Here is a 26,093-nt window from a genome sequence, read left to right as displayed (position 1 = left end):
GGAGATGGTGTCTGTGCTGTCCAACACGGATTTACACAGCAGGCTGGCAGGAACCCAAACCAACTTGTGCACTCTAAAATGCACATTCCCAATGAAGATGGTGCAGTCACAGAAGTGCTGCTCCTTGCAGAGAGTGTACAACTGGGGCAGCAGCTGCCGGCCATAACTGGGATGCTCCTACTGGCTTCCTCTTGCCTTGGTCTCCACACTGCTTTCACAAAGCCCAAATAATGAAAAGGAAATGGGTCCTGGAAGCATTTCTCTCTACAAGACAGAAAGCAATAGTAAGAAAATTACTTTTCAGTTTACATGTTTTAGTAGTCTACTATGCTTCAGTTCTTTGGCTACAGCAAGATCCTCATTCTGAACTTACACTCCTCAAATTCAGCAACTTACTCTGACACCTGAAGAGTCTAGATAGTGTTCAAACCTAAATGAGCAGATATGGACTGAGTACTGAGTCCTAGGAGCTATAAAAAGAGAGTAGAGCCTCCCTGATGTGACACACATGTCATGGAGGTGTGAGTGCCCATCAGATCAGGCACTGCAGTGCCAGGCTGTGCCTGCAGCCAGGGGCTGGAGCTGATGCTGAATTCACCAGCTGGTTTCTGAAAGGGCAGGTGGGGAAGCTGTTGCGGCACATGTCCGACCACCGGTGTTCTCTGACCCAGCTAGCAGCGGAGGGCTGAAGACGGGTCGGTAACAACACCCTGAGGGATCTGCCGGGCACATGGGGAAACCCTCCGGTCTCGGGAGCTCAATGATGGTGTGGTCGAGTGGCACAGCAACAAGGAAGGGACAGGTACAGCTGAAGTGCCAAAACTGAAGATATTAATTAAATAAATAAAAGGGCACAAACAAGGGTGCAAAACAAAACATGAAGAGGCTGCTTCAGAAAACCCCGAAGCAGAGACGACATGCATATATATAGTCTCTCATAGAATGTAGTCTCTCAGAATGTTCTAGAAGCCTTCTGGCTCATCATGGGCTGTTGACCTGCATGGCCACTCCTGACTGGTCCCAGAGTCTTTTGAGAGTCCTTTGCTCCTCACCATAAGCTGCCTGGATGTCATCAATTGTGGCTTTGTCTTTCTTGACACCTGATGTTGGTTGTCTGGGGTGTGGCTGTGTGGCCAGTCCCTAGCCTGTCCTCTCCAGGACAAGCTTGCACAACTCCTCCCTCTTTCATTTAAAATGAAAAGTATAACAATTACAGTAAAAATAACAGTCTTATTTTAACTAAAATGACACTCTACTTAATGGACTTTAAAATCAATTTAACTAAACTTGAGAACAAAAATACATAGAATACTGTAAATAAACTTTACAACTAAACAATGGGTTCATGCTGCAAAGTTAAATAAATAAACAAATGGGTCAACTGGTCTAACTCCAATGGTCGCCCGGGGTCAACTGGACTAACTCAGAGGGTTGCCCAAACAAATAAAATAACTAAACGAGTGGGTCAACTGGCCTAACTCTGAGGGTCACCCACATAACTAAACAGGAAATAACGGCAATCTCTGCAACATGAATTATAACAAAAATGGGGAACTGCCAATTTTATATAATAGGAAAGTGGTGGTAGGGTTGAGGGCTGACAGAAAGCAGGTTAGGGTAGAATCCAGGGCAGCATGGCCAGTGCTGTCCTGGGTAGGGGACAGAAAAGGAGGGGAGATGCCAGATGGCAAGTGGCTCGCCTGTACTCTATGGCAGGTTCCATCTCCCATTCTGTTCTCAGGGTCAGTAGGTTCAGGGACTAGGGGGGCAGAATGCAAAAACTGGGAAAGAAAGTCTGTTAAATATTGTACAATCAAAATTAAAATTTAAATTATTGTTACCCCATTGTAACGAAAAATAATCTCTTAGCATCCTGACAATGTAACAAAACAACACAATAAATGCCTCTGAAAAGAAATCAATTGTTTAAATTTAATAAAAATTATAGAGGGGAGTGGGGGTTGATTATTTTGATCTTAAAGTGTTGATGTAATGGTTTTAGGGTCTTTTTTGGCAGCTTTTAAACAAAAGCAAGACTTAAAATTGAAAGCTTACATCCCCTTTCTTCTCTGCTGGTCCTCACAAAATGTTGTTCCCGAGTACCAAAGCCCACAGTGTTCTAGGGCCTCACATTGGTAGTCTGTCTGCACTGTCCTCAATATCCCACATTTGCTGGGGGGGTCAACGCTCTTCAGTGCCCCACACTGGGTGCCCGCATTCTCCACCACTTGTTGCAGCTCGTCTCCAGCTGCTCTGCTGCTAGCCAGGTCAGAGAGATCACCGGCAGTTGGATGCATGCTGCAGCAGGAAGCAGGGCATGAAGACCGGTTCAGATCATCTACCAAACACAGAGGAGAATCTGAGGTGTTAGTTCAAACCTGCAAAGCACTAAGTGATTTGGGACCATTTCATTTTCTCCCCCAAATCAATGGTAAGATGAGCAGGGCCATGTGAACATTAAAGACAGGGCTCTGCTTGCAGCCTAAGGCCTTCAGCACCCCCTTCTCAGCACACCATGGTCTCAGCTCATCGATTTATGAGTCTTTTCCCCTAAAATGTAATTTTTGGGGGAAGTCCATAATCCTAATCCTATCTACCAGAGCCCCTCTTTAACCTCCACCCCTCCCCACCCCATTGCAGGAGGGAGAACAGATAGGACATCTGCTAACAGCATTTCTATCAGTAGGTCATCTGGAGTTTTTACCTAAGATAGACAAGATAAAGATGTTACTGCCTTGTTCACACACTAGGATGTCTAACACTGGCATGTTAGGCAAAACAGAACAGAATGAGCATTAGAGAAAGAGCACCTGGATGGTCATGAATTACATGACCTTCAACACTTAACATCTTTGCACTCAGCTTCCTGCTGTCTTGTAGATAACAGGACTAATATAGCCTATCACGAGGGTATGAGCTTTAACAAGCCAATGTGCATACACCAATCTCAAAGCTCTTCCTCACATGAAATCAGGCTCAGAGCAACTCCCAGCTTGTACCAAATCACATCATAAGCAGACGTTGGGTGCAGGCTGAGCTGACGTCTCACTTCTTCAAGGCACCACCTCCTCTGAAGCTCAGTTTTTGTGGGAAGCAGGACTTCCTGTCCACAGGCAGGCAGGACCCCAGCCGTCCTTCTGCATGGCACTGCCCGTGGTGGCTGTGGGAAGACAGAAAATAGAAGAATAGAAGAGAATACAGACATCACCTCAGAGCTACAGTAGGCTGAACAACAAGGTTGGTAGATACCAGAAATGCAGAAGAGCTCTCCTGTGCAGCCAAGAGCTCCCTCAGGCTTTAAAGATGAAGTGCTATGAAACTTTTTCAAGCACCAGGAGAAGATCACAGATGGTTTTGACATCACCTCAAAGCAGAGGTGTTATGCTCCTCAGTACTTCTGAGTACTTCTGAAGCAAGATCACAGGGTTGGTGGGTCCTTCTCTGGAAGGCAGAAAAACCTGAGTGGGCTGATATCCCACCCTCCTGCCCCCCAGAGCCAGAGCTTCATCAGGCACATCACTACCAAGGGCTGGCTGATCTGCAGCTCATCTTTCCAAGTACCAGAACCAACCCCTCCCCCATGCACAGGGCCAACCACCTGTACTTCCAGTCGATCCAACACGCAGGATCCGCTCTCCTCCTACACCATTTTAAATCACAAGGAACCAAGCTGCCATCAGCAGAGTTGCTGCTGGTCGTGGGAGAAAACACAGACCCAATTCTTTTGCCAGACTCCATGTGACAGCGGTTTTAGTCCACTCACTCCTTCCCAAGAGGACTTCAACTAGAATTCCTTCAGATGAGTTGAAATTGGGTCTGCTGGTTAAATAATAATAGTGACAGCTCTTCCTACAAAATGATAAGCAGGAAAAATGCCCTGGAAGAGACATCTGCTCACTTTGCCATGAATAGCCTCCTTCATGAAACTGATTGCTTGCACTGCTGGCAAGCACTGTCTGCTCCCTCTATTCCTGGCAGGAATATAGAAGACATATTTGCTCATGAAAGCTCAAAACAGTGAAGCTCTAAGCAGCCAACTAGCACATCCCCTTCTTCATTACAGCAACTCAGAGCACTGGAAAATGTGTTCTGAGTAATTAGCACAGACATATTTGTTTAAATACATTTTATTTCTTTAATTATAGGGACCCAAACCATTCAGTACCATCAAAGAGAACAGGCATTTATAACAAGGGATGTTGGCCAAGACCAGCCCCAAGGCATTTGCACCCTATTCAGAGGACCCAAGAGCCAGAGGGGACCACCATCAGCAATCTTATTGCTCATCCATCACTGCCGCCCAGATTTCCAGGCTCAGTAACTTGGGTTTGGCTAATGTCTCTCTTCCAGTAAGGAGCCCAGTCATGATAACTGATTTTTAAGTGGAGTACCTGTTATGAACAAGTTCAATATGGTTGGAGCTTTTAAAGCATTTACCGTTTAGGTTAATAAATGTTACACCCTTGTTACACCTTGCTCACTGTTAACTCCCTTGCATACGCCCTCGTTACACCCCCCCCAATGTAAACTCCCTTACATCTGCACTTGTTCACTGTTATCTCCCTTACATACACCCTGGTTGTACCCCCCCCAGTACCCCCCTCCTTGTTAAATTCCCTTACATATACCCTGGTTGTACTCCCTTTTACCTGTCCCTTTATTGGATCCTTTGGGTATTGCCGCTGCTGCTCCCTAAAATGGCGTCCAGAAACTTTCCCGGGAATATGCAAATCAAGAAAAGCTCAAGAAAACCCCACAAAAGACCCTGGAAACAACGAGCCAACTTAAAATTTGGAAAACTAAGTGACTGGACCTACTGGGGAGAAGTTTCTCTACCCTTCCAAAGGGTTTTAAAAGTCACCATCACCTAAGTGGAACTAGACTAGAATGAGGACCCCAGCCGACGAGCCAGAAATTGTCTTCATAGACATGCCCGTGAGGACGGAAGCCCCAGCTCTGCTGTGAAACAGACCTGATCACCTCCTCCTCTGCGTCGCCAAAGGGAGCAGTGGCGGTGTGCGCGACCCCTTGGGCCCCTACCCAGAGCTGATCACTTTAATAAAGGCATCAAAGGGAGCTGGTCTCCTGGCCCATTTATTTCAGTACTCTCCACTGCAACACTGTTAAATTATGTCTTGTTTCTCACCCAAGTTTGTGTGACTACGTCTCCCAGCCATCCTCTAGATGACTTTTGGGAGATTTGGCTGGGGGACTGGGCAGAAATGGGTATCTCTCTCTGAGAGCAGGTAACTGATACTTCAGCAGCAGTGAGTGCTGACAAAGCCTGCGCTGTCTGCGTCTGCCAACACCACTGAAAAAGCCAATTGCCACTTCTTCAGCTTAAAGCTGCTTCTCTGACTCCTCTCAGGAGTCAGGCCCACTGGGGACTTCAAACTTAAGGTAAAACATGGCTTAAGCAAACTGTTCCTGGGTTGTCTGACACCTGAGCCACATGAGAACTGCACTCTTCCAAAACACCACTCACTGGAGTCAGAAAGGGGACAAAGGGGACAGGGCATTTGCTCAACTGAGCTGCACAACAGGCCTTGCAAAATTAATCCTTTGAGGGGACATTTTAAGCTTCATCCTGTCAGCTTTCCAGGGGAAGCACCAAGGTGGCTTAGGAGCTTTCCTTCCACTGACTTCCAATGAAACTGCAAGATCAATCCATTTAAGCCAAATTTTCAACAGTGCCTACAATTTTTAAGGCTCTACTTGACAACATGTTGATAAATGTCCCCCAGTCACCCTTAAGCAACAGTTGTCATCTGCAACTGCTCTCAGGACACCCACTTCAACAAAGACTTTTTCTTCTGAACTGCAGAAGTATAGGAGGTCCAGAACATGTCTGCAGAAAACATCACCCTCCACTGTCCAGTTTCAGCTCTTTATGCCTTTTTTCCACTTATTTCTGTCCTCCCACATCTCCACAGTTTGAGGCTATCATGTTGTTTTCTTTAAACCACATTAGAACAGAAAAAAGATCTCTTGATAGCAGCAACCTTTCTTTCTTTGGGGAAGTTGAAGGAAGAATGAAGGAGGAAAGGGGATACCAAATTCTATCCACAGAACTGAAAAGTGTGCCCAAATTAAATCACTTCTCTTCGTTATTCATATAATTACTTGCATCTAGATCAAACAGACTCAAAAGCCATGCACATCACCAGGTCCATCCAAAGATAATTGAAATTTAAGACCAAGTACTTTAGCAATCAGACTCCACAAAGACAGGTGCTCCAAAGGTGCACGGATGAGACCATCCCTCCCTCACAGTTCCTGCTGCCACAGTACCCACACCTTCGGAACATCCATCACAAGGCACAGGAAGAAATGTAATGCCTCTAAGATTTAAGCAAAAGCATTCTGTATAACCCTTGCTATATAATTAAGGACTTTTACAAGGTGTGGTCAACACAGGTGCTGTCATTAGTAAAATAACAACAAAAGCGCTTCCTGTATGCATCTCAGTGACTAGCCTGAGGATGTATTCCATGCCTGAAATTCTCACCAGAGATGCACATCGAGCAGGCTTTTTGTACCTTTAAAAAAACAACAAAAAAAAAAAAAAAAAAAAAAAATTAAAACCCAACAACTATTGCCGCACTGCCAAATGATGAAGCTGTCAAGCATACTTTTTATGTGTGGCACGGACCCACAGCCTACTGCTCTGCAGCAGCCATGCAGAGACAGGGAACTTGCAGCGCTCACATGGATAATGAAGCTGTATAAAATCACCCTGCACACCCAGTGCAAAACTAGAAGACGGGGAGTCCTATGCAAGCTCTAAAAAGCTAAAACTAAGAAGGCGGGGGAAAAAAGTGGACAGAAAGAGATAAGCAAAATGGAAGAATCCAACTTCTCTGTCCTCAGTTAATGCCACTTCTGTTGCAGCTGATCAGAGGGGCTCATAGGAGCACTCCCACAACACTCCTGTTCCCCATACTCAGCTCTCTGCTTGGGGAGCTAAAATCCAAAGTGGTCATTGCAGGAGAGTGGTTGCCAGCCCAGGGAGGCTATCTGCCCTGTGAGAAGAGTTCACCACATCCCAGCCGATTTGCACTCAATCAAAGGCTCATTTCACAATCCTCACCGAAATCAGTGAACAAAGTAGGACCGAAAGCTGGGATACATCTCTTGTGTTGCTCAGGCCTGCAGTCCCTTGGGCATGACAGTGGCCTCTGAGTGAGGGGGCAATGTTCTGTTTTTAGCTCTGGGGAGTTAAGAGCTGTGACAGCCTTAAATCACAATCTGAATACTTTCTGCACCTCTTTACCAGTTTCCTGTTTTCTTGTTACCAAGATGATGATTTTACGCTGAGGGTTATTGGAAAGCCAGAAAATCAAGGACTGCAATTCAATTTTCTTACCTCTCCCACAAAAAGTAATTCAGCCTTTGAAGTGCTGAAAGAGGCTGAGGGGTCATTACCTGTCTCTGGGGTGCTCCAAAGGGGCAGAGCAGGCAGCTCACCCAGAGGATAATGTGAAATCCAGCACAAGGAACCAGGGCACACCAATTTGTTTCTCAATCTATTTTGTTGCAGTTCAGAGCATCAGTGCAGACTAGTAACAGAGGAAAATAAGCAACACTTTGACTGAATTCAGCACTCCACAGTCTCTAAAGGCAGCAGAATATACCACTCAAACCCCACACATTTTGGCTGTCTGCACTGATGCTCTGAATAGAAATACAAGAGATCAAAAAACAAATGGCTCTGCTACAACTCTTAATGGCAAGTTTTCTTCAAACCAAGAGCTGCCCTAAAAAGCAAACATCATGCAGTGGAAAACCTGCACAAACCCAAAGAAACAGCCACAGTTTGCTCCAGTCACCGCTCACCCATGGATCACCATGCCCAATAACACCAAAAGTGCAAACTGTATTTTGAAGGTTCCCTTAATATCCTCAAAAAAAAAAAAAAAAAAACAAAAGCTGAGCATCTGAACTGCTTTTTGTCGGGTAGGTTTACATCACAGTGTATTGCAATTGCTTAGTGACTTATTAAGAAAAACAAAACTACACTACTTTGACCAGTTTTTGTGACCCATTTTGCATCAGCAGAAGTACAGGAGCCATTTGTTCCACAGCCAAGGGCAGACATGGCTCTACACACCCCTAGGGTGCCTTGATGCAAAGGCCTTTAAAATTATACTTCTCAGGCATGGTTACCCCAGAATGGCTCTGATTACCTCAGACTTCTCAGTAAGTACACAGAATCACTGGGAGCTGAGTCTATCAAGATACCTGGACTTCCACCACTGTCACCTCCTGCATCAGGCTGTCAGAGAGGCACCTCCTCAGCCCCAAAACTCCACTAAGACAAAAGGACTTTCAATAACTCTTCAAACATGAATGCAGTGGCTCCAAAACAGCAGAGGAAGATGCCTCATTGTGAAAGCCAAGTAGGGTTCACCCCACAAAGCCAAGATGTCTCCTCCATCTCCTGGAAGATTTTTTTAACTGCTGAGCTGCTTTTTGAGGAACAACAGGGACATTTTCAGGACCTTCTTTAAGCGGTATGTCCAGGCAGTTACAATATACTGGAAAGAGAGGAAACAAGAGTGAATAAGTAAGGCACAGAGGCTGGGAAAGGAGCTCTCTGTTCTGGTCCATACTCCAACAGGTTGTTCCTGTACCACCCTGTCTTTGAACAAGGGTGTAAACCCAAATTCCTCCCCAAACACAAGACACTTGGCAGATCTTAACCAAAACTCTGCAGGACCCTGCTGCCTTATGTTATGTCTGGCCCATAAATCAAGTGTGTCGATCTTCCTGACCAGCAGAGTAGAGGAAACTGCCCCCAAACCTCACCTCACTGTGCAGCCTCTCCCTCTGCAGGGAGGCGATCGGTCCTGGTCAGGACCCACCACAGCATCTCTTGGTAACACATCTCACCTGGCCTGGGGACAGGGACAGCCCCGAGGCTCTCTTCTCCCTGCTCCCCTGCAGCAGCTCAATAGAGCTGGAGATCACAGAGGAAACCAAATGAGACTCCTCATTTTTCTGGTGTAGTGAAAAAAAATTGTTCATTTGTCTCTTGATGGGTCAGTCTTGATAGATCATCTCAAAGAACAGATGTGAGCAGTGGTCCAAAGCAAGGAGAGGAATCTGCTGTGACCAAAGTACAAGATAAACCCCTTCCATGCATATCTTTAAAAAACTCCCTGGAGGGTCACACCTGCCCAAGCAGGGGCACAGCCCTAATGCACAGGTAATATAACACTTTTGGAGGGTAATGGAACCCAGCAGAAAGGTTTTGGCTCACTGGTAGAGACAAAATTTCAGAGGAAACATCTTTTATGTGTAGGTTTCAAAAGTAAAGGCCTCTGCCACAAGGCAACGGTTGAAGATGGGACATGGGGAGTGTTTAAAATGAAAAGGACTGCATTTTTTGGGCACTAGAGGAGCTCCTACAAGGCTGACTTTGATTTAACATGGGTGGGGTGTGAGGGTCCTCGCACCCGGCCAGGTTGAAGATACAGGCACCCTTCGACCCCCCTCAATCTCCTCATCTGCCTGAGAGGCTTCGTAGGGGCTGGTCCCTCTCTGCGAGTGGGGGAGGCACCCACCCGTCCCGTCCCCCAGCTCCCTGGCACGAGGCGAAGTGCCCCAACCCCTCCGCAGGTCTGGCTCCAAGGCAGGGTATGAGGGGTGGCTGGAGCCGGGACAGCCGGGCGACGTCAGGGGGAGCCGAGCAGAGCCGAGCTGCCCGGAGCCCCCGATGCCAAGCGGGCCCGGCCGGCTCCGCCATGGTTTTACCTTTACTGGGCACGGCACGGCGGACACAGCGGGCAGCAGGAACAATAAAGCTTCAACAACAGTCGCCCCTGTCCAGCCCGCTTCCCCCTCATGATGCCGCCATCTTAGGGCCACAGGAGGCCCTCTCGCCACCTCCGCCCTGCTGTCTCCAGTCAAATTTTATGTCCCCTGGCTGTATTTTCTCACCTTTTGTAAATGTAACTGATGTAATCAGATAACTTCTCGACAGAAAGTGCTTAATGAAGAAAAAAACTCTGTGTTTCAAGCACTGCACAAGGTCACATCACCGATATTAAATAAGCATTAGGCTGGCGGAATATGCGTTAGATAGGCAGGTTCGTATGAATGTTAGTGCATAAGAGATACGGCTTCTTAGCCCTTGGTGTACTTAATTTGTGGAAACCTCCACCTTACAGCATGTGCAGATTAAGCAATGTCTCCTTTCTGAACTAGACGTTGTGTCTGTGTTTTGAGAGCTCCTTAAACCGGTAACACCGGCGCCCTGCTCCCGGGCAGCCCTGAGGGACCCGCTGGCCATGGTTGACTGTGGTCACACGCCCACCTTGTGCCCTCACGACTCTGCCGCCGTCGGACTATGCAAGGGGCTGTCCAGGGAGGCAGAACCCAGGGTCTATGCGACCACTTCCTCAGAGAAAACATTTGTATTGGGCTGTACGATTTGGCCAGAACAATAACAAAAGGATGTGTAATTCATCAAAAGATCAACCAAAAAGTAATGAGGAAGATAGAACCCGGAGGAAGAGAATTGGCTTTAAGACCATTTCAAAACATCCAAATAGACTTCACTGAGATGCCTCCAGTACAAGGATATAAACACCTATTGGTAATAGTAGACCATCTTACCCATTGGGTAGAAGCTTTTCCTACCAAAAAGGAGACTGCAGAAGTGGTTGCAAAAATAATCCTTAAGGATATCCTTCCTCAGTATGGTTTGGTTAACACTATCGATTCTGATAGAGGACCTCACTTTGCTGCTCAGGCCTTACAGCGGGTAATCGAAGCTTTGGGAATGAAATGGAGGCTACATACTCCATGGCATCCCCAGAGCTCAGGCAGAGTTGAAAGGATGAATAAAACTCTCAAAAATGTATTAACAAAGTTGATAGCTGAAACCAAATTACATTGGCTCAAGTGCTTACCTTTAGCTCTGCTATGCATTAGAACGAGACCCCGAGCAGACATAGGGGTGTCCCCTTATGAGATGATGTTTGGGCTTCCCTTTTTACTATCCCCCTACAGTACTGGAAGTTAGTTGGATGGAGAAGAAGCTACCCAGAAATATTTAAAAGTCATTGGAAAAACATTAGAAGGCCTTAGGAAAAAAGGATATATACCTCAAACTTCTCCCCACGATGCAAATGTGCATGATATTCACCCAGGGGATTGGGTATTAATTAAATCATGGAATAACATCCCTCTAACACCTAAATTTGGAGGTCCCTTTCAGGTGTTGCTGACCACACACACTGCGATACGGACCCGAGAAAAGGGCTGGACACATATCACTCGAGTTAAAGGGCCAGTAACTCCTCCTGACGAAGGACCCAACTCCCTTGCACCATCCGCAGGACCAGTAGAAAGAACCCCACCCACCAACTCACAGGAGTGGACAGTAGTCCAGAACCCAAAGGACCTAAAAATAATTCTCAGGAAAAAAACAGGAACTGATAAAGACTGAAAATAGAGTTAAAGAGTGTGCTTTATAAGTTGTTATAAGCTAGTTGTAACTAATGTTGTGAATGTTAAGAATTGTTCTGAGTTAAGGAGTTATAAGTGTTGAAGGTGAAAACCCCCCATATAGAAAAACAGTAAAAATTCTCCTACTGAGCCTTCCTAAAAAGGTGATAAAAATTAGTGAATAGAGAGTGAAACAGCCAGGGGTGAAAGACTCTATTGAATCCCTAAGGAGACCTCAGCTCCAAGAGGCAAGACCGGGGGTGTCAGCACGGGGAAATGGTCCCTACCGGACTCTTGGGAAAGCTAATCCTGATGCTACTGATAGGTGGTACCCTTGGCGGAGAAGGGAACCCCTGCACCAAATGCTATCATCCCATCTATGATGGGGAAGACCAGAGGTCCTTATTCAGAGTCCACACTAATATAAACCCAAGCTGTTTTAATCACTCTCAGTTAATTATCTGTCAAGAGGACAGGAGAATTTATTGGACCACCAGAAATACAGCCTCTTATAGGCAGCGCCTGCTTGGGGAGTGCCCAGTAGGAGAACACTGGTTCTGTTTCGAGCACGAAGGGTTAAAAGACCTAATAAAGGAAAAACAATTGATGTGGAAGAAAGATGATTCTGACATCCCCTTAGGGAAAAATCTATTCATAGATTTGGTCAAGATGATTAGCAAAGAGTTAAACTTGACTGAATGTTGGATCTGTGGAAGTACCCAAATGACAGAAATTTGGCCTTGGGAGGGGATTAGTCTAAGCCCACTGGAAATTTTGAGATGGAAGAAGACAAAACCAAACTATGAACTTTTGGCATCTAGAGGAAGGGGAAAATGGGATCTGAAATCAAAGGTAATAGGTGAAGAATGCATACTGAGAGCAGGAAGAAGATACAACACCCCTGTAGGAAAAATGGCGTGTAAAAGATATCTATTAGTAAAGAATTTAGAGACCAAATGGGTCCCAGGGGAGCCCAATACATATTGGGCTGTCGGGAAAACAGAAAAGGGATGCATATATCATGAAGGATATAAGCTTCATAAATGTACAGAAAGTGGAATAAACCCCTTCTGGGAAATTAGAGAACTGTGAAAGTTTTGGGAATTCCCAACTGAAATCAGAGATGGGTTCTGGCAAGTCCCAGAGTATTTATTCTGGATCTGTGGGGACACAGCATATACAAGACTTCCAGGCGACTGGGCAGGGAGTTGCACCTTAGGAGTCATCAAACCAGCCTTTTTCCTACTAACTAAGAAATCAGGAGCACACCTAGGAGTCCCAGTATATGATGATCTGAGAAAAGATAATAGAAAGAAAAGAGACCTAATTGATATGGGAGATACACAAGTATGGAAAAGTAAAGTGTGGACTCCAGAAGAAATTATTCGAACTTATGGACCAGCTACCTGGGCTCAGGATGGATCCTGGGGCTACGGTACTCCCAATTATATGTTAAATAGAATAATCAGGCTCCAAGCAATGCTTGAAAAAGTATCCAATCGAACAGCATTAGCATTTGAACATATAAGTGACCAGTTGTCTCAAACAAGAACAGTAATTTACCAAATTAGATTGGCAGTAGATTACCTATTGGCGAATGAAAGGGGAATATGCGGGAAATTCAACTCTTCTGAGTGCTGCTTGGAGATTGATGACAGAAGTGCAGTGATTAAGAACATCTCTAAGGAAATTTGAAAATTGGCTTATGTAGGAAATCAAGAATGGACACCTTTAATAAATAGTAACTGGTGGGATGAGTTCTGGTCTTTTAAAGGAACTTGGTGGGAAAAGGCTGCGTTTATAACTGTCTGTTCCATAACTGGATTGTTGTTTCTACCCTGTCTGTTCCCCTGTTTAGTTCAGATACTAACATCCACACTGCAAGCAAGCATCCAGCTTCCCGAGGCAATTAACAAGAAGGAAGCAAAAAATATGTTGATGGAAAGCCAGAAGCAAAAGCATGAAAATGCCAAAGAAATATACAATAAGTACCAAAGACTCAGAAAATTTTACTTCCAAGAGCCAGAAATAGCAAATTGATGCGGGCATCAACCCGATCAAAGAAATAGATGGGGAATTGTTATGAACAAGTTCAATATGGTTGGAGCTGTTAAAGCACTTACTTCAGGCTAATAAATGTTACACCCTTGTTACAGTCCCCCTCACTGTTAACTCCCTTACATCCACCCTTGTTATACTCCCTCACTGTTATCTCCCTTACATACACCCTGGTTGTACCCCCCCCAGTACCCCCCTCCTTGTTAAATTCCCTTACATATACCCTGGTTGTACTCCCTTTTACCTGTCCCTTTATTGGATCCTTTGGGTATTGCCGCTGCTGCTCCCTAAAATGGCGTCCAGAAACTTTCCCGGGAATATGCAAATCAAGAAAAGCTCAAGAAAACCCCACAAAAGACCCTGGAAACAACGAGCCAACTTAAAATTTGGAAAACTAAGTGACTGGACCTACCGGGGAGAAGTTTCTCTACCCTTCCAAAGGGTTTTAGAAGTCACCATCACCTAAGTGGAACTAGACTAGAATGAGGACCCCAGCCGACGAGCCAGAAATTGTCTTCATAGACATGCCCGTGAGGACGGAAGCCCCAGCTCTGCTGTGAAATAGACCTGATCACCTCCTCCTCTGCGTCGCCAAAGGGAGCAGTGGCGGTGTGCGCGACCCCTTGGGCCCCTACCCAGAGCTGATCACTTTAATAAAGGCATCAAAGGGAGCTGGTCTCCTGGCCCATTTATTTCATTTCTGGAGCTGTTCAAGGAAACACTGGACATCGTGCTTAGTGCCATGGTCTAGTTGACAAGGTGGTGTTAGATCATGGGCTGGACTCAGGCTCTGGGGCATGTGATTCTGTAATGAAACATCACCTAGCTGTGTCAGAGCCAGGGTTCATTCCCTGAGGGAGGTGGCAGTGGTGGCCGGGCGCAGGCTGTGGGCAAGCAGCCAGCAATGAGGGGCATGTGGGGCTGAGGCAGCAGGAGGCATGTCTACCTCAGGGTCACCTGCCCTTGGCCTGGGCCTAGGGAATGCTTGGGCAGTGCTGGACCTTCCAGCCCACACTCTGTGTGTACTTTGAGGTGCTGGCTATAGGACATGGGGAAGGTGGACACGGTCCTGGCTGTTGGTCCTGATCTGCTGCTTTATTAGCTGCTTGCCTGGTTTCCAGCCTTTGCATCCCCCTGCATGCTGCAGGCACAGCCCCTCTGCGCCTTCCTGGCAGCATCTCACTATGGTGTGCTCGGGACGATACCTGAGGCACCGGGTCACCTGGGACAGCAGGTCTAGAATTGGGGTGCTGAAGGGTGTGTGTGTCACAGGCAGGGACCCTGGGGTGTGTGGTTGCCCTAGGATATGCAAATAGCTAAGAAGGCCCCTGATGTTGAATGCCACCATGCTTGCCCATGTTTTGTGCATGTCAGCCATGTGTCAGTCTGCGTGCAACAGGATGCAGGGTAGGACCAGGCTGTTCTCATAGTCCATGTGCCGGCATCCTGCTCTTGGGGCAGGGGTGACAAGATCCTGATCCATATTTCTGTCATAGCAGGGGTGCTCCTTGTTCCTTCCCAAGACCCCAGTCTGTATTTCTGCCATAGCAAGGGTGCTCCTTTTTCCTCCTCGATCTGTATTTCTGCCATGGCAGAGGTACTCCTTGTTTCTCCCTGCGACCCCTATCTGTATTTCTGCCGTTGCAGGAGAGCTCCTTGCTCCTCCAGGAGACCTCGCTGTGTTTCTCTTCCCTGTCCCTCTGTTGGTAACCTGTCCTAGCCCGTGGCTCACAAAGGGCCTCCAGCGGCATTTTTCTTCAGCAGCTCTGAGAGCTTCCAGATGGCCCCAGTGAGTGGGACTGGCCCTGATACCAGCAGCCAGTGCAGCGAAGGCCACAGAGTGTCTCCGGTGGCCTCACTAAGCCACAGCTGTATGGGGACTGTGCCCTGGCCGGCTCATAGACTCCTCTCCCGCATGCTAAAGTGGAGTAGGCATTCTCTGACCTCTATATGGTTCCACACCTGAAAGGTGCTGGTCCCTCTGTGCTTGGCTCTAACAGAGCTCTGGGGAAGTTTTGTCTGACTTGTGTCATTGGAGAAGCAGAAAGATTTTGGCTGAAATTTATATGAAAAATAATAACTTAAAAACCCCATGCTATCTCACTAGGCAGTACACAGAGTAGCAAGGTAGTTTCCATTCACATTCCCAGGCCTGGAAGGGCGTTATCTGCTCCTTCTATTGATGGATTGGAGAGGAGAGACAATGAACTGACTCATTTGCATAAACAAGTGCTAATTTCGAGATAGGTGTGCAGAGGTGTGGAGAGTGATATCCTGGGCTGTGTGTGACCTGGTGACCAGCAGCAGGCAGGCAGTAGGGCCTAGGACTGTGGGTCCTGGCGACTGCCAAGCCCTGTCCTCAAGGAAGAAGATGAAATTCTAAGGCAGGCATGTAGTCAAGCAGATCAGCTTACAGACAAATGGGTATTAATTAGAAAACCACAACTTCATGATGAGACCTGTTCTGCTCTGGGGCCTCTGTGCTCTTCCAGGGAAATATGCCTCTCGGTGAGCCTGTCAGCCGAGACTGGCATGGCAGCTATTCTGCTGTTACAATAGAAATGGTATCGCAGCAGCAGGTTTCAAGATCACTTTTGGTGAATGCAACAAAAGCGGGACAGGCTGTTTTCTTGTGGAGGTGTAGAGAGAGGTTCATGGGGACCTGCTCAGACTATCGTCCTTTGCCAGTCTCCTGCACTAAATTGTATTTGCTACAGCTGTCAATTGCCTGCCGCTCTATGAGTTTTCTCCTGAGTGCTCCCATTCTATGTGTTGAAGAGATCCCTGTGAGAGATCTGGACCCAGATCTAGTTATTTTTATCCCCAGGCTGGTGATCAAAGCAAGATGATACCTTTAAGTCACCAGTGATATCACCAGCAAGGTGATACTTTGAGAAGTCACCAGTGACTCTTGCTCTATGGCTGCTGACAGCAGCTGACCTGGAGATGACACCCCAGCTGTGAGAATGACCTGCTCCAGGCTGCTGGGGGAGAGGCTGGCATTTGCCAAAGAGTATTGATGAGATGAAGGGCAGTGGCTGCTACATTAGAAGCAACATCCTCATCACTGTCAGATCTACACTTGCTGCAGGGCCATCCATGCTGTCTGAGGCGCGCTGAGCCACCGCAGAGCAGGAGCTGTGTGTTGCAGTAGGTGCTTTCTCTGCAGAAGCAAAAATTTTCCTGCAAGGCCATCCTTGATGGCAGAGAAGAGTCCTGATGTCTCTGATACCTTGAGACTTGTACCTTTTGCAAGCAACTTGCAGCTCTGGCACTAAAATGGGTGTGGTTTTGGCTACAGGTTTGTGAGCCTGCCTGTTTGTCATTATGATACTACTTCCTACAAGTACCTGGAGCAGGCACCTGTGGGAACAGCTTTTTGCCAGAATTAGAGAAAAGAAGAAGATGAATGTCCCTGCTTAGATCAAGGCAGTACAGAAAAAGGTCATAAAGGGGTGGCTCATTGCTGAAGCCAGCTCTGGAACTGAAATTGGTGTTTGTTGGGTGGTGTCTGTGATTCACGGGGGCCTAATGGGATGACAACAGCCTGCTGGAAGAGCACCCGTGGTCTTCTACCTTGGAGGGGATGGATGGTGTTGTGTGAAGGTGACAGGACAGTGGCATGATGAGCAGCAATGGAAGAGAACACACATGCCTTCAGAGAAGCCACACAGACTTTTCTCCAAAGGCTGTGGTAAGGTGGTCAGAGGCACCATGACAGTCTGGCTACAGGGACAAAAACAGACTCAGAAGTTCCTCTCTGTCCCCATCTCCCTGTTTCTGTGCCCTCTGCTGCTTAACAAAATGGGATTTGTGTCCATGCCATGTAGATCAAACCAATGCCATGATCCAGGAGTCTCCCCAAATATGAAAAAAGGTGAGGAAGCAGGTACAGGACCTCTTCAGCTCCCCAGTGTAGCTTTGTCAATTCCCAGCACAGTAACATTCAGTTGAAACCTTGAAAACATCTTAATTCTTGTACAGCAAGTCCTGGTGAGTGGAGCTGTACCATTGAGTGCTTCCTTTCCCCCAGGTGTAGAACTGCAGGATAAAGCTCTGCCAGGTGACTCTCCAAGGAACCTGCAGGTAAAGACCTGAGCGAGTTGAGCTGGTTTTGAGTTCAGCATCCTGCCAGGGATCACCTGTGTGTCACACAAAGGAGTGCAGGTGACCATGTACCACGTCTCCAGCTACCATTCTCACTGGGAGCAGGCAGAAGTCCCACAGATCCAAACAGGCCTTATCTCCTGTCCCTTGAAAGAGCCCCTCTTGCTGAGACACCCAGCTCACTGAAAAAGTGAGAACAGCTCTGCATAGCTCTGCCAAAACAGCCTCCACACAGCTTGGAAAGCTCACAGCAGGGAGTCAGATGGGGTGAAACTCAACCTCCCCTCTGGAGTTGGGACACTGGGATGCAGTCCTCTCCTCTCCAGAGGTCATGTCTTCTGAAGGAATGGATCCAGGAGGTCTGGCTGGGTGGGATCACTCCAGTGGCCAAATCCAAACTATGCTGTTTCCACAAGCTTGTGACATGTGCATCTTTTCCAGGCAACAGAGACATTAAATCTGTTTCTGATGCTCTTGGAGCTTCTCTTGGTGACAGATGGGCTATCGGCACAGATTTACCTATTCGAGGAAAAGAAGTAGGAAAAAGCACAGACATTTCACCCTAGCTCAGGCAGGGAGAGCAGTGAGCCACGCTTAACGTCATGCAACCACCTCCCTCCCCTCCACGTTCATAAGTCTCCTCTGCCTTGCAGCCTGGGTAGTAGCAAGCTCCATCCCTGGCTTGCGACTTCTCCTTTGAGCACTTGAGGGCACTGTTGGAGTTTGGAAAGAGGCAGATTCCTGGGGCGAAATATTTGTTTCGTGTTTTACCATGCAGAGGCACATCAGTTTTGTGGCTTCTGCTCTCAGGGGTTTGTTGCTTTGGCCTGAATGCTCTGTCTTGGGCAAAACCTTTCCCAGAAAAGATCAAGCCATGTGGACTTCTTTTATCTACTTTTTTTTCTGTAAAATATTTTTCCCATCTCTTTAACCCCAAGGTTTGTCTCATGAGGGTCAGATCTCAGGGAAAAGGCTGGGCTGCACAATGAAGTTCTTGAGGGGAAGCAGAGAGTTTGATCACATGGAATTATACTTCATCTGCACAGATGGTTTGATTTTCAAAATCACTGTTGATGCAAGGGCATGCAGCCTGTCCACATGTGAACACAAATCTCCTTGCTCCTGGTGCCGGTCTCCAAGAAAGGCAGCAGCACAGGCTGTGCTGGGGGTCAGCGCTGCACTGGCTCTGAAGGGTTGCATACAGCTTTCTGCTGGGAGCCTGTGCCAGAATAATTATTTACATGTGCTGGCATAAAGGAATTGCTAATGGAGTGGAACACCATGCACAACCCCTCTGAGTTGTCCCAGAGGGCACACTGGGAGTTACCAAGCAAAGCACATTCTCCATGTACCAAACCAAATTTCCTTCCACCCTGGTCCTCCTCCTTCCTGCCACTGGAGCAGCTGGTTCATGGCAGAGGAGTTTCTGCCCCCCTTTGTGCCATCCTCTTGCCTTTGCCAGGACATTCCAGGCTTGCACTCAGAGACTGTAAGTTGCCCTGTTATTCTATCTAAATTGCCCTCAAAACTGAGTTGGATGGTGTCTTGGGGAAGGGAAGTCCCTGCTCCCATTAAGAAGCAAAGACTGTAAATGGGTTTTAAATATTTCACTTCTGTGTTTGTCCAGCCAAAGTGAAGTTTCCCTGAAGAGATGGACTGCTGGCACCCAGACTGACTTTGTAACACCTTCTTGTAGTTCCTGGTCCATCAATTACATTGACTTTTGACTTGATTACTTTTTATTGCAGTGATTCCCAGGAGAGAGCATCTCCATGGCATTTGCCATTCCTGCTTCTTTCTGTGGGATATGTGGGGAAAGAAGTCTTATGTCCAGCTTCCCACAGGATACTGAACTGTATTCACTCTGTTGCTGGGTGTGGTGGTCCACTTTGAGCAGAACATATTGAGATCAGGCTTTCTAAAGGCCATCTTCTGCTTCTCCACCACATTCTGACTTCTGTAGCCTCTAGAAGGTCTAGTTCCCAGGCTCTGTAGTTGCTATTGCAGCTATTACATATCTGTGGTCCATTACTAAATGTGATCAGGTTTCTTCCAGTCTTTCCACAGACAGGTTGGAGTTTCAGGAGGCTGCAGAGATTCCTTTCAGGATGGGGCACAGCACTTGTCTTCAGCTAAGCATCAATATCCAGCCCTGGCACCACTCCAGGCATGCCTTCATCCTCCACTCAGCATGCTTAGGCATCCATCCATGATGTCAGCTCTCCAGTCCCCTGCTATTAATGCCTGGCCTCTTTTAAGCAAAATCCCACCTTAAATGTGGCACAGAGTTCACCTCTTACCTGCTACTGGCAGCTGTTGGTACCTGTCACATTGATTTTCTTTGTGATCTCACCAACCTTGCTGTACAAATTATTGTCCTGCCTCAGTACCCATGTCTGTTGGGATATTTGAAACATCCCTTGGGCCTCTCCTGCCAGCCACACCAGTACTATCACAAGCTAACAGACTGAAGATCCATCTGTGTGTGGTGAAAGTGATGAACAGCTCAACTTGAACTCTCCTCTTTCCAAGACTCCTCACAAGGGGCTTCATGGTGAGCAGGGATGGCTCAGCATCTGTGCTAGAGTGAGCTGGGCATTTCTCCTGTGACAGAGGCTGCAGTCAACAGCTCCTGTTCTGTATGAGCACAAACTCCCTTCTCTCTGTCACTGCTATTAGCAGAGCAGCAAACTCCTGGCTTGCCAGGATCCCTGCTCCAAGATCTGCAAGCTGCAGACTGCCCTGGGCACTGAGCACATGCACTTCTTCCACTGCTTTATTCCCTTTGCAGGCTCTTGCTGCTGCAGAGTTCCCTGCTTCAGAACCAAGTATCTATTTCTTCTCCCGTGCCTTGGCTTTAGGTAAAAAACAGTATCTCCATACACTCATTTTTTCTGGTGACAGGCCCCATCAACACCTCTCTCAGCTGTTCTAGTGCTTCAAACACCATTCCTGGGCTGAAGAGTCTGTTCTTCCAGAAATCATATCCCCATTTAGATAATAAAGTGTTTTCATTTTCCTGCCTTTGCTCTGGGTGGCCAGATCTTCTTGCAGCCTGTGTTTCCTTCCATGCATGTGCCTGGGTTTGTCTGTGATCCAGCATCCCCGGTGGTCTGGGTCCCTATGTGTTGTTCATTTGCTCTGTTTCTAGGTGCTGATTTGTTTTCATATTAATCTACCTCCCTCCCTTGCTTAGTTCTCCCTAGACTGACTGCTGCCAACATATTTCATGTATCCTGTGCTGCGTAATAACCCAAGGGAAGGGGACTTCATGCCTGCACCCTGGGACTCTGGAAGAGCTATTTCCAGAGGTGGCAGGTGCTGGCAGGGCTCCAGCCATGCGTTCCCTTGCTGATTTAGTTGCTCTCCCTCCAAACTACCCCCCATGGCACATGTCCCTCTGCACGTCCCAACCTAGTTGTTGCACGGACCATGTTTCTGCTGGGACAGAGCACTGCCAATCCCTCTTTGGCCATCAGCACAGGGGGGCAGCTGCACACCAGTGCTGGCTGCTGGCTGGGAGTGGGGAGCATGCTCAGCTTGTCTGTGATTGTGCTTTGCTTTTTCTGCTGGAGGAGCAGAGGATGGAATCACCTGCAGTCCCGTGATGGTTCCAAGGTAGTGCCATGATTTGGATCAGAAGCTCCTCTCTGGGCAGCAGTGTTGAGCTGCAGAACAGAGAAGGACTTTATCATGGAATCACAGAAGGGTTTGGGTTGGAAGGGTTATAGCTTAAAGCTCATTCTGTTCCACCCTCCTTTCCATGGGCAGGAACTATCCCACATTGCTCCAAGCTCTGTCTAGCCTTGTCTTGAACACTTCCAGGGATGGGACAGCTACAGCTTCTCTGGGCACCCAGTGCCAGGGCCTTACCACCCTCATAGGGAAGAATCTCTTCCTATCATCCAACCTAAATCTATCCCCCTTCAGCTTAAAGCTATTCCCTCTAGTCCTGTCAAGGGGGATGTTCTCCATCACTCAGCCAAGCAGGTGAATCTGTGCCTTATGCACCTGCCTGGTGAGCATCAAGCCTCCAGGCCTCCATCACAGAGGAGTAGTACTTCAAACACTTCACAAGGGTCCTTTCTTGTGGACCAGGACTTGTCCTGTTATAGGATGCATGCAGGCCAAGTGGGAGAGGTCCGACGGGTGGCATCTCGCAAAGTGAGATCCATCCCTAACTGATGCAGGCAGAGCAACATGCACCCCATATATTGTCCCTTGCCTATCCCAGTGCGAAAGCCAGGCCAGACATTTTGGGAAGTGGTGTTGCAGAGCAAGCTTTATTTAAAAATCAGTTTATGGGGTTGCTGATGATCATCTCTCCATCCTCAACCACAGTGTGCTGTCCCTGCCATCTGCTGACTCCTTTGGGCTAAATATTGAGTCCTAGAGAAGACTTAAAGGCAAGGAAGGGGTAAATATAACCCCCATCTGCTTTCTACAGCAGTCACAGTCAGCTGGATGGGAACAGTGCCAGGGATGGCAAGGCATGAGAGAGAAGAGAGAGATTAGTAAAATCATCTCTGTCCCCCAAGAAAACATGCTCATGGTAAGGGGAAAGCTGACCTGAAGCCTGAATGTGGGAGGATGAAGTAAATCTCCTGTGTCCACGGTTACCACCCACTCCTTCTGCTATCAGAGGAACCCCCAGCTCTTTCTGATGTGGAAAACCAGCCAGCCTCACAGGGCAACTTTATCCTGACTGGGCTGGCACTGACTTCCCTCAAAAGTTCATTATGTTTTCATGTGGGAAATTCAGGCTCTCTGAGAGCTACAGCTGCCCAGCAATCTCCCTGAACAGTCCAGACCTCCTCCTCAGGTTGCCTCCATCCACCTCCCTTGGGAACAGCCAAAATGATGGATACTGTCCCTGCCCACAGGCCCAGCCAGGGCTGCAGCAACCCTGCCCAGTTTGGATCCGAGATAAATCATGAGGGCATGGAAGTCGTGGCATTTATAAATATTGATCCTGTCTTTGGGGAAGTTCACCATTTTGGAGCAGGAGGTTTTTCTAAATAGCATAAAATAGAGATGCTGGAATTATTCTTGGCTCTGTCAACAGCACAGATTTGTATGGCTGCCCTGTGTGTGGGGCTGAGTGCTCTGGCCTGGGCCTACTCCCTGCTGCTTGTCTCCCTTGGGCCTTCAGGCCTCTGAGTTGTTTATTTTGGGATCTCTCCCAGCAGGGCAGACATGGAAAAGGTCTGTCTGTCACAGAGCTCTTTGCAAGGGAAGTGTTTTAGGCCTTGGGCTGTTTTAGCTCTGTCCCCATGCACTGGGGACACGTTGTGCATGACCACCACCCCCCCCCCCCCCCCCCGTACAGCTGGCCCAGGGCAGTGCTAACAATGTGCTGGCTGCATGCTGCACTGTCTTCTAATATGCGAGACCTAGCAACAGTCATCCTCTGGGAAAAATTCCATTGGCACTTCCTCTGTACCTCAAAGGCACCTGCACTACCTGGGAAAATGGAGGGGAGATTCAGAAATAGGGTGGTGAAAGGGTTCCAGCAAGCTTGCAAGGCTTCAGGTGGGTTATGTGGATTAAGCATTTCTTATCAAGCCTGTGGGTCAACCTCTGCAGGTCTTTTACTCGAGGATGAAGAATGGCACATATTTGGTGGGCTGGATCACTGCTCTTGGATGTGAAAGGTCACTAGGTGAAAAGCAGAGACCTAGATTTAGCCTGATTTCCTGGGATGGGAACCTCCAGAAAGAGAAAGTGGTTAAATAATTGTAAAATGGTTTCAAATTCAACTCAATTTCAAAATTTCAAATTCATGTAATCCCTCAGCAAGCAGTGGTGGACATCTCTCTAGCAACAATTGCTTAAATATGTTGGTAAGACAGAGACATAACCATAATGGGTCAGCAGAAGAAACCAAATCTGTGCTCATTTATCTGGGCAGCTTGGGAGGGTGCTGTGAATAAGAAGTCATCCTCTCTACAGATGTTCAGAGACATTTTGCTGTTTGCCCTGACCTAGCAGCTGAGGATATTTCTTCCTGAGACTGACCTAGAGGAGAGGACAGGCATAGGGACAACAGACCAGATGGATGGTGAGCATTTGAGCATCCTCCCAGGAGAGCCTCCAGCCTAGCCAGGCCCCAGGAGCAGCACCAAGCTTCCTAATGTTACTGCAGTCTGGTGAGGATTTTGAGCAGTGAAGCGTCAGGCTGGCAGTATGGGCTGGCAGGTGCCAGGACAGCACTACAAGCAGCCCAGAGATGCCACTGCTGAACTCAAATGAGCTCGGTATGAGCCAGCCTGTCCTCCGTCCTCAGCACAGTTTGCTGCTCCAACAATGTTGGGAACACAGCTAGGCTGAAGAGGCCCCATTCCTAAGACCAGCAGGGACAAATGAAGGGCCGATCCTCCACTCTCTTGACTTGGAGCGGATCCTTTTCTTTCATCCCAAGGGAAGAACTGTTTCTCACAACAGGGACCTGTTAGAAGAACACCTTCTTGAATAACTGTGCATCTCTTAAGTGGTGAGAGGTCTCTGGTGAGATGCACTTTGGAGTGCAGGGTGCACTGGAAATCCTAAGGCAAGGTTAGCCACACTTACCAGGCAGCCAGAGCAAGTTCTGGGCTGGCACACACCTATCCTGGTCACTCCTTTCTTCCTGAGCTCTGCCCCTTTTGCTACCTGGGCAAGGATCTGCATCCCTTCCTGAGGAGGAAGGCAAATTGCTCTATGTGTCCCCACATGTCCCAAAGGGGAGAGCAGAAAGGCTGGTCTGCAGCACTAGGCAGCACCAGCCAGGTGCTCCACTGGTGATGTGTGTGGCCAGCCTGGAGCAGAGCACACCTCAGACTGGAGCCCTGGGCTGAGGCTGTGCAGCTGCAAGTGAGAACAGTCAGACAGCACCTGTCCCAGGCAGCTTCCTCCTGGAAGCTATCACCGGAGGCTGAAGTGGGGCTCTTGAGCTCCCCTGCCCAGGGAGCAGGCAGCCAGTAGAGGCTATACCTGTGTGCAGAGCACACAGCAGCCAAACCATGAACCCATTTGTAATTTGTCAGGCCCTTTTGTGATCCTTGGTGCTGCTGCTGCTCACCTGTGCAGGGCTGAGTGTCCTTGCCCCAGGGAGAGGATCCCCATGGGTGGGGGTCTTTTAAGTTGGCAAAACAGACTAACTCGTGGCAATGGAAATTCAGCCTTGGAGTGAGTCAGATACATGAGTCAGGAGGTCCCAGAGCACAGGCTGTGCCCAGCATTGTGCAGGGAGAGGTCAGCGTACTGCTTGTGCTGCACAGGGCCTGCATGGGGACAGCAAGGGCAGGCCTGGGTCTATCCACAGGGGACACAGAAGTCTCCAAGCAGGCCAGGTGGATACCTCCTCAACTGCCATGCACTGGTCCATGGGGTCAATGACCATGGCAAAAGGGCTTTGCAGGAGTTATGACCCTGATGATCAAGACATCTTCTGCTCATGGAGGTGCTTACCTGCCATGGTGAGCGTGCAGGACAGAGCACTTGGTGGGAAGAGTCCCTTCACTGCAGTCCCTGTGCCATGGTCCCTGCACTCTGCAGTGGTTCCTCTCTGCTGCTTGCATACCTGTTTTTTTGCAAAGAGCAGGCAGCTGATCTGCCCCCTCCTGCCCCATGGTGTCCTGCACACACTGTGCTGGGTGCAGTGGACAGGGTAATCTGTGTCCAGCCACCAGAATCTACACTGGAGAGCTGCCACCAGGCTGTGACACCAGGCTCAGGAGCCAAGTGCAAGCTCTACCTGGTTTTGACAGGGAGGGACCATACTAGCATGAGACCAGGACAAAGCAGGGGTTGTGGGATGAACATAAAGCCAGTGAGATGCTTAGCTTGATGCCGTTCTCAAGATGACCTTGATGACCATCATCTGTGCTTTTGCAGATGCTGAAGCAGATGTAACATGGCAGGGAATTGGTTTTTATTCATTCTCTTGGCACTGAGCATTTCAGGAGAACAGAAACTTTACGAATAAATATCCACCTTCTCTGTCCCAAAGCCCTTCTTATGGACCATCACAACCACACTTACATTGTGCTGGTGAACCAGAGCTCTGTCCTTTAACCCTGACCCTGGAAAAACATCTTCCTTTGATACAGCTTAACCTTTGTAGTGAGCCTTGAGAATCCTGACCACAGCAGTGCTTCTGCAGAGCAAAATCACAAAGTCTTGGGATCTTCAGGCAACTCTGGAAGCAGGGTAAGACACATAACCATTCTCCTGCAAATGCTCCAAGACCACATGCACCCCAGTATTAAATAAATGCATGTTTATGGTAAGCCACCAGGGACATTGTCCTGTAAGATATCTGATCTAAGGTTGCTGTCACAATTTTGCTGTTCCTCACCTTGAGGTTAAACCACAAAAGCCTTTTCTTTCTGCAGAGCTGAGAGAATTCCTGACATTTGCTGTAGCAGTAGGTCACTTGCATCTGCAACTAGTAATGCAGGTTTCTGGAGCAAGAGCAATGCACTATAAAGAAA

The 26,093-nt window shown here is 47.9% G+C and overlaps 1 protein-coding gene and 2 long non-coding RNA genes across 3 annotated transcripts in view; 1 reads left to right on the top strand and 2 right to left on the bottom strand.

Annotated features, from left to right (window-relative positions):
• Positions 1–643, bottom strand: part of ZBTB40 (zinc finger and BTB domain containing 40) — a 30,346-nt gene extending 29,703 nt beyond the window's left edge. Inside the window, 2 exon segments of the mRNA XM_068212773.1 lie at positions 1–177; positions 599–643. Of these exon segments, the coding sequence (XP_068068874.1) occupies positions 1–177; positions 599–643 (222 nt within the window).
• A 1,074-nt stretch (positions 644–1,717) lies between these two features.
• On the bottom strand, positions 1,718–10,291 carry LOC137461852 (uncharacterized). Its single transcript, XR_010993510.1, has 3 exons — positions 9,757–10,291; positions 2,056–3,441; positions 1,718–1,781 (listed from the first exon to the last, which is right to left on the bottom strand). It is a non-coding gene; the product is annotated as an uncharacterized lncRNA (long non-coding RNA).
• A 4,495-nt stretch (positions 10,292–14,786) lies between these two features.
• LOC137461776 (uncharacterized) lies at positions 14,787–16,381 on the top strand. The gene is made up of 2 exons (XR_010993478.1): positions 14,787–15,065; positions 15,110–16,381. It is a non-coding gene; the product is annotated as an uncharacterized lncRNA (long non-coding RNA).
• Positions 16,382–26,093: the final 9,712 nt, after the last annotated feature.

This window comes from Anomalospiza imberbis, chromosome 23, assembly GCF_031753505.1.
Source record: "Anomalospiza imberbis isolate Cuckoo-Finch-1a 21T00152 chromosome 23, ASM3175350v1, whole genome shotgun sequence".
NCBI classification, from domain to species: domain Eukaryota; kingdom Metazoa; phylum Chordata; class Aves; order Passeriformes; family Viduidae; genus Anomalospiza; species Anomalospiza imberbis.
The sequence above is the reverse complement of the archived record's forward strand: the minus strand, read 5'-3'. Positions and strand labels throughout refer to the sequence as shown.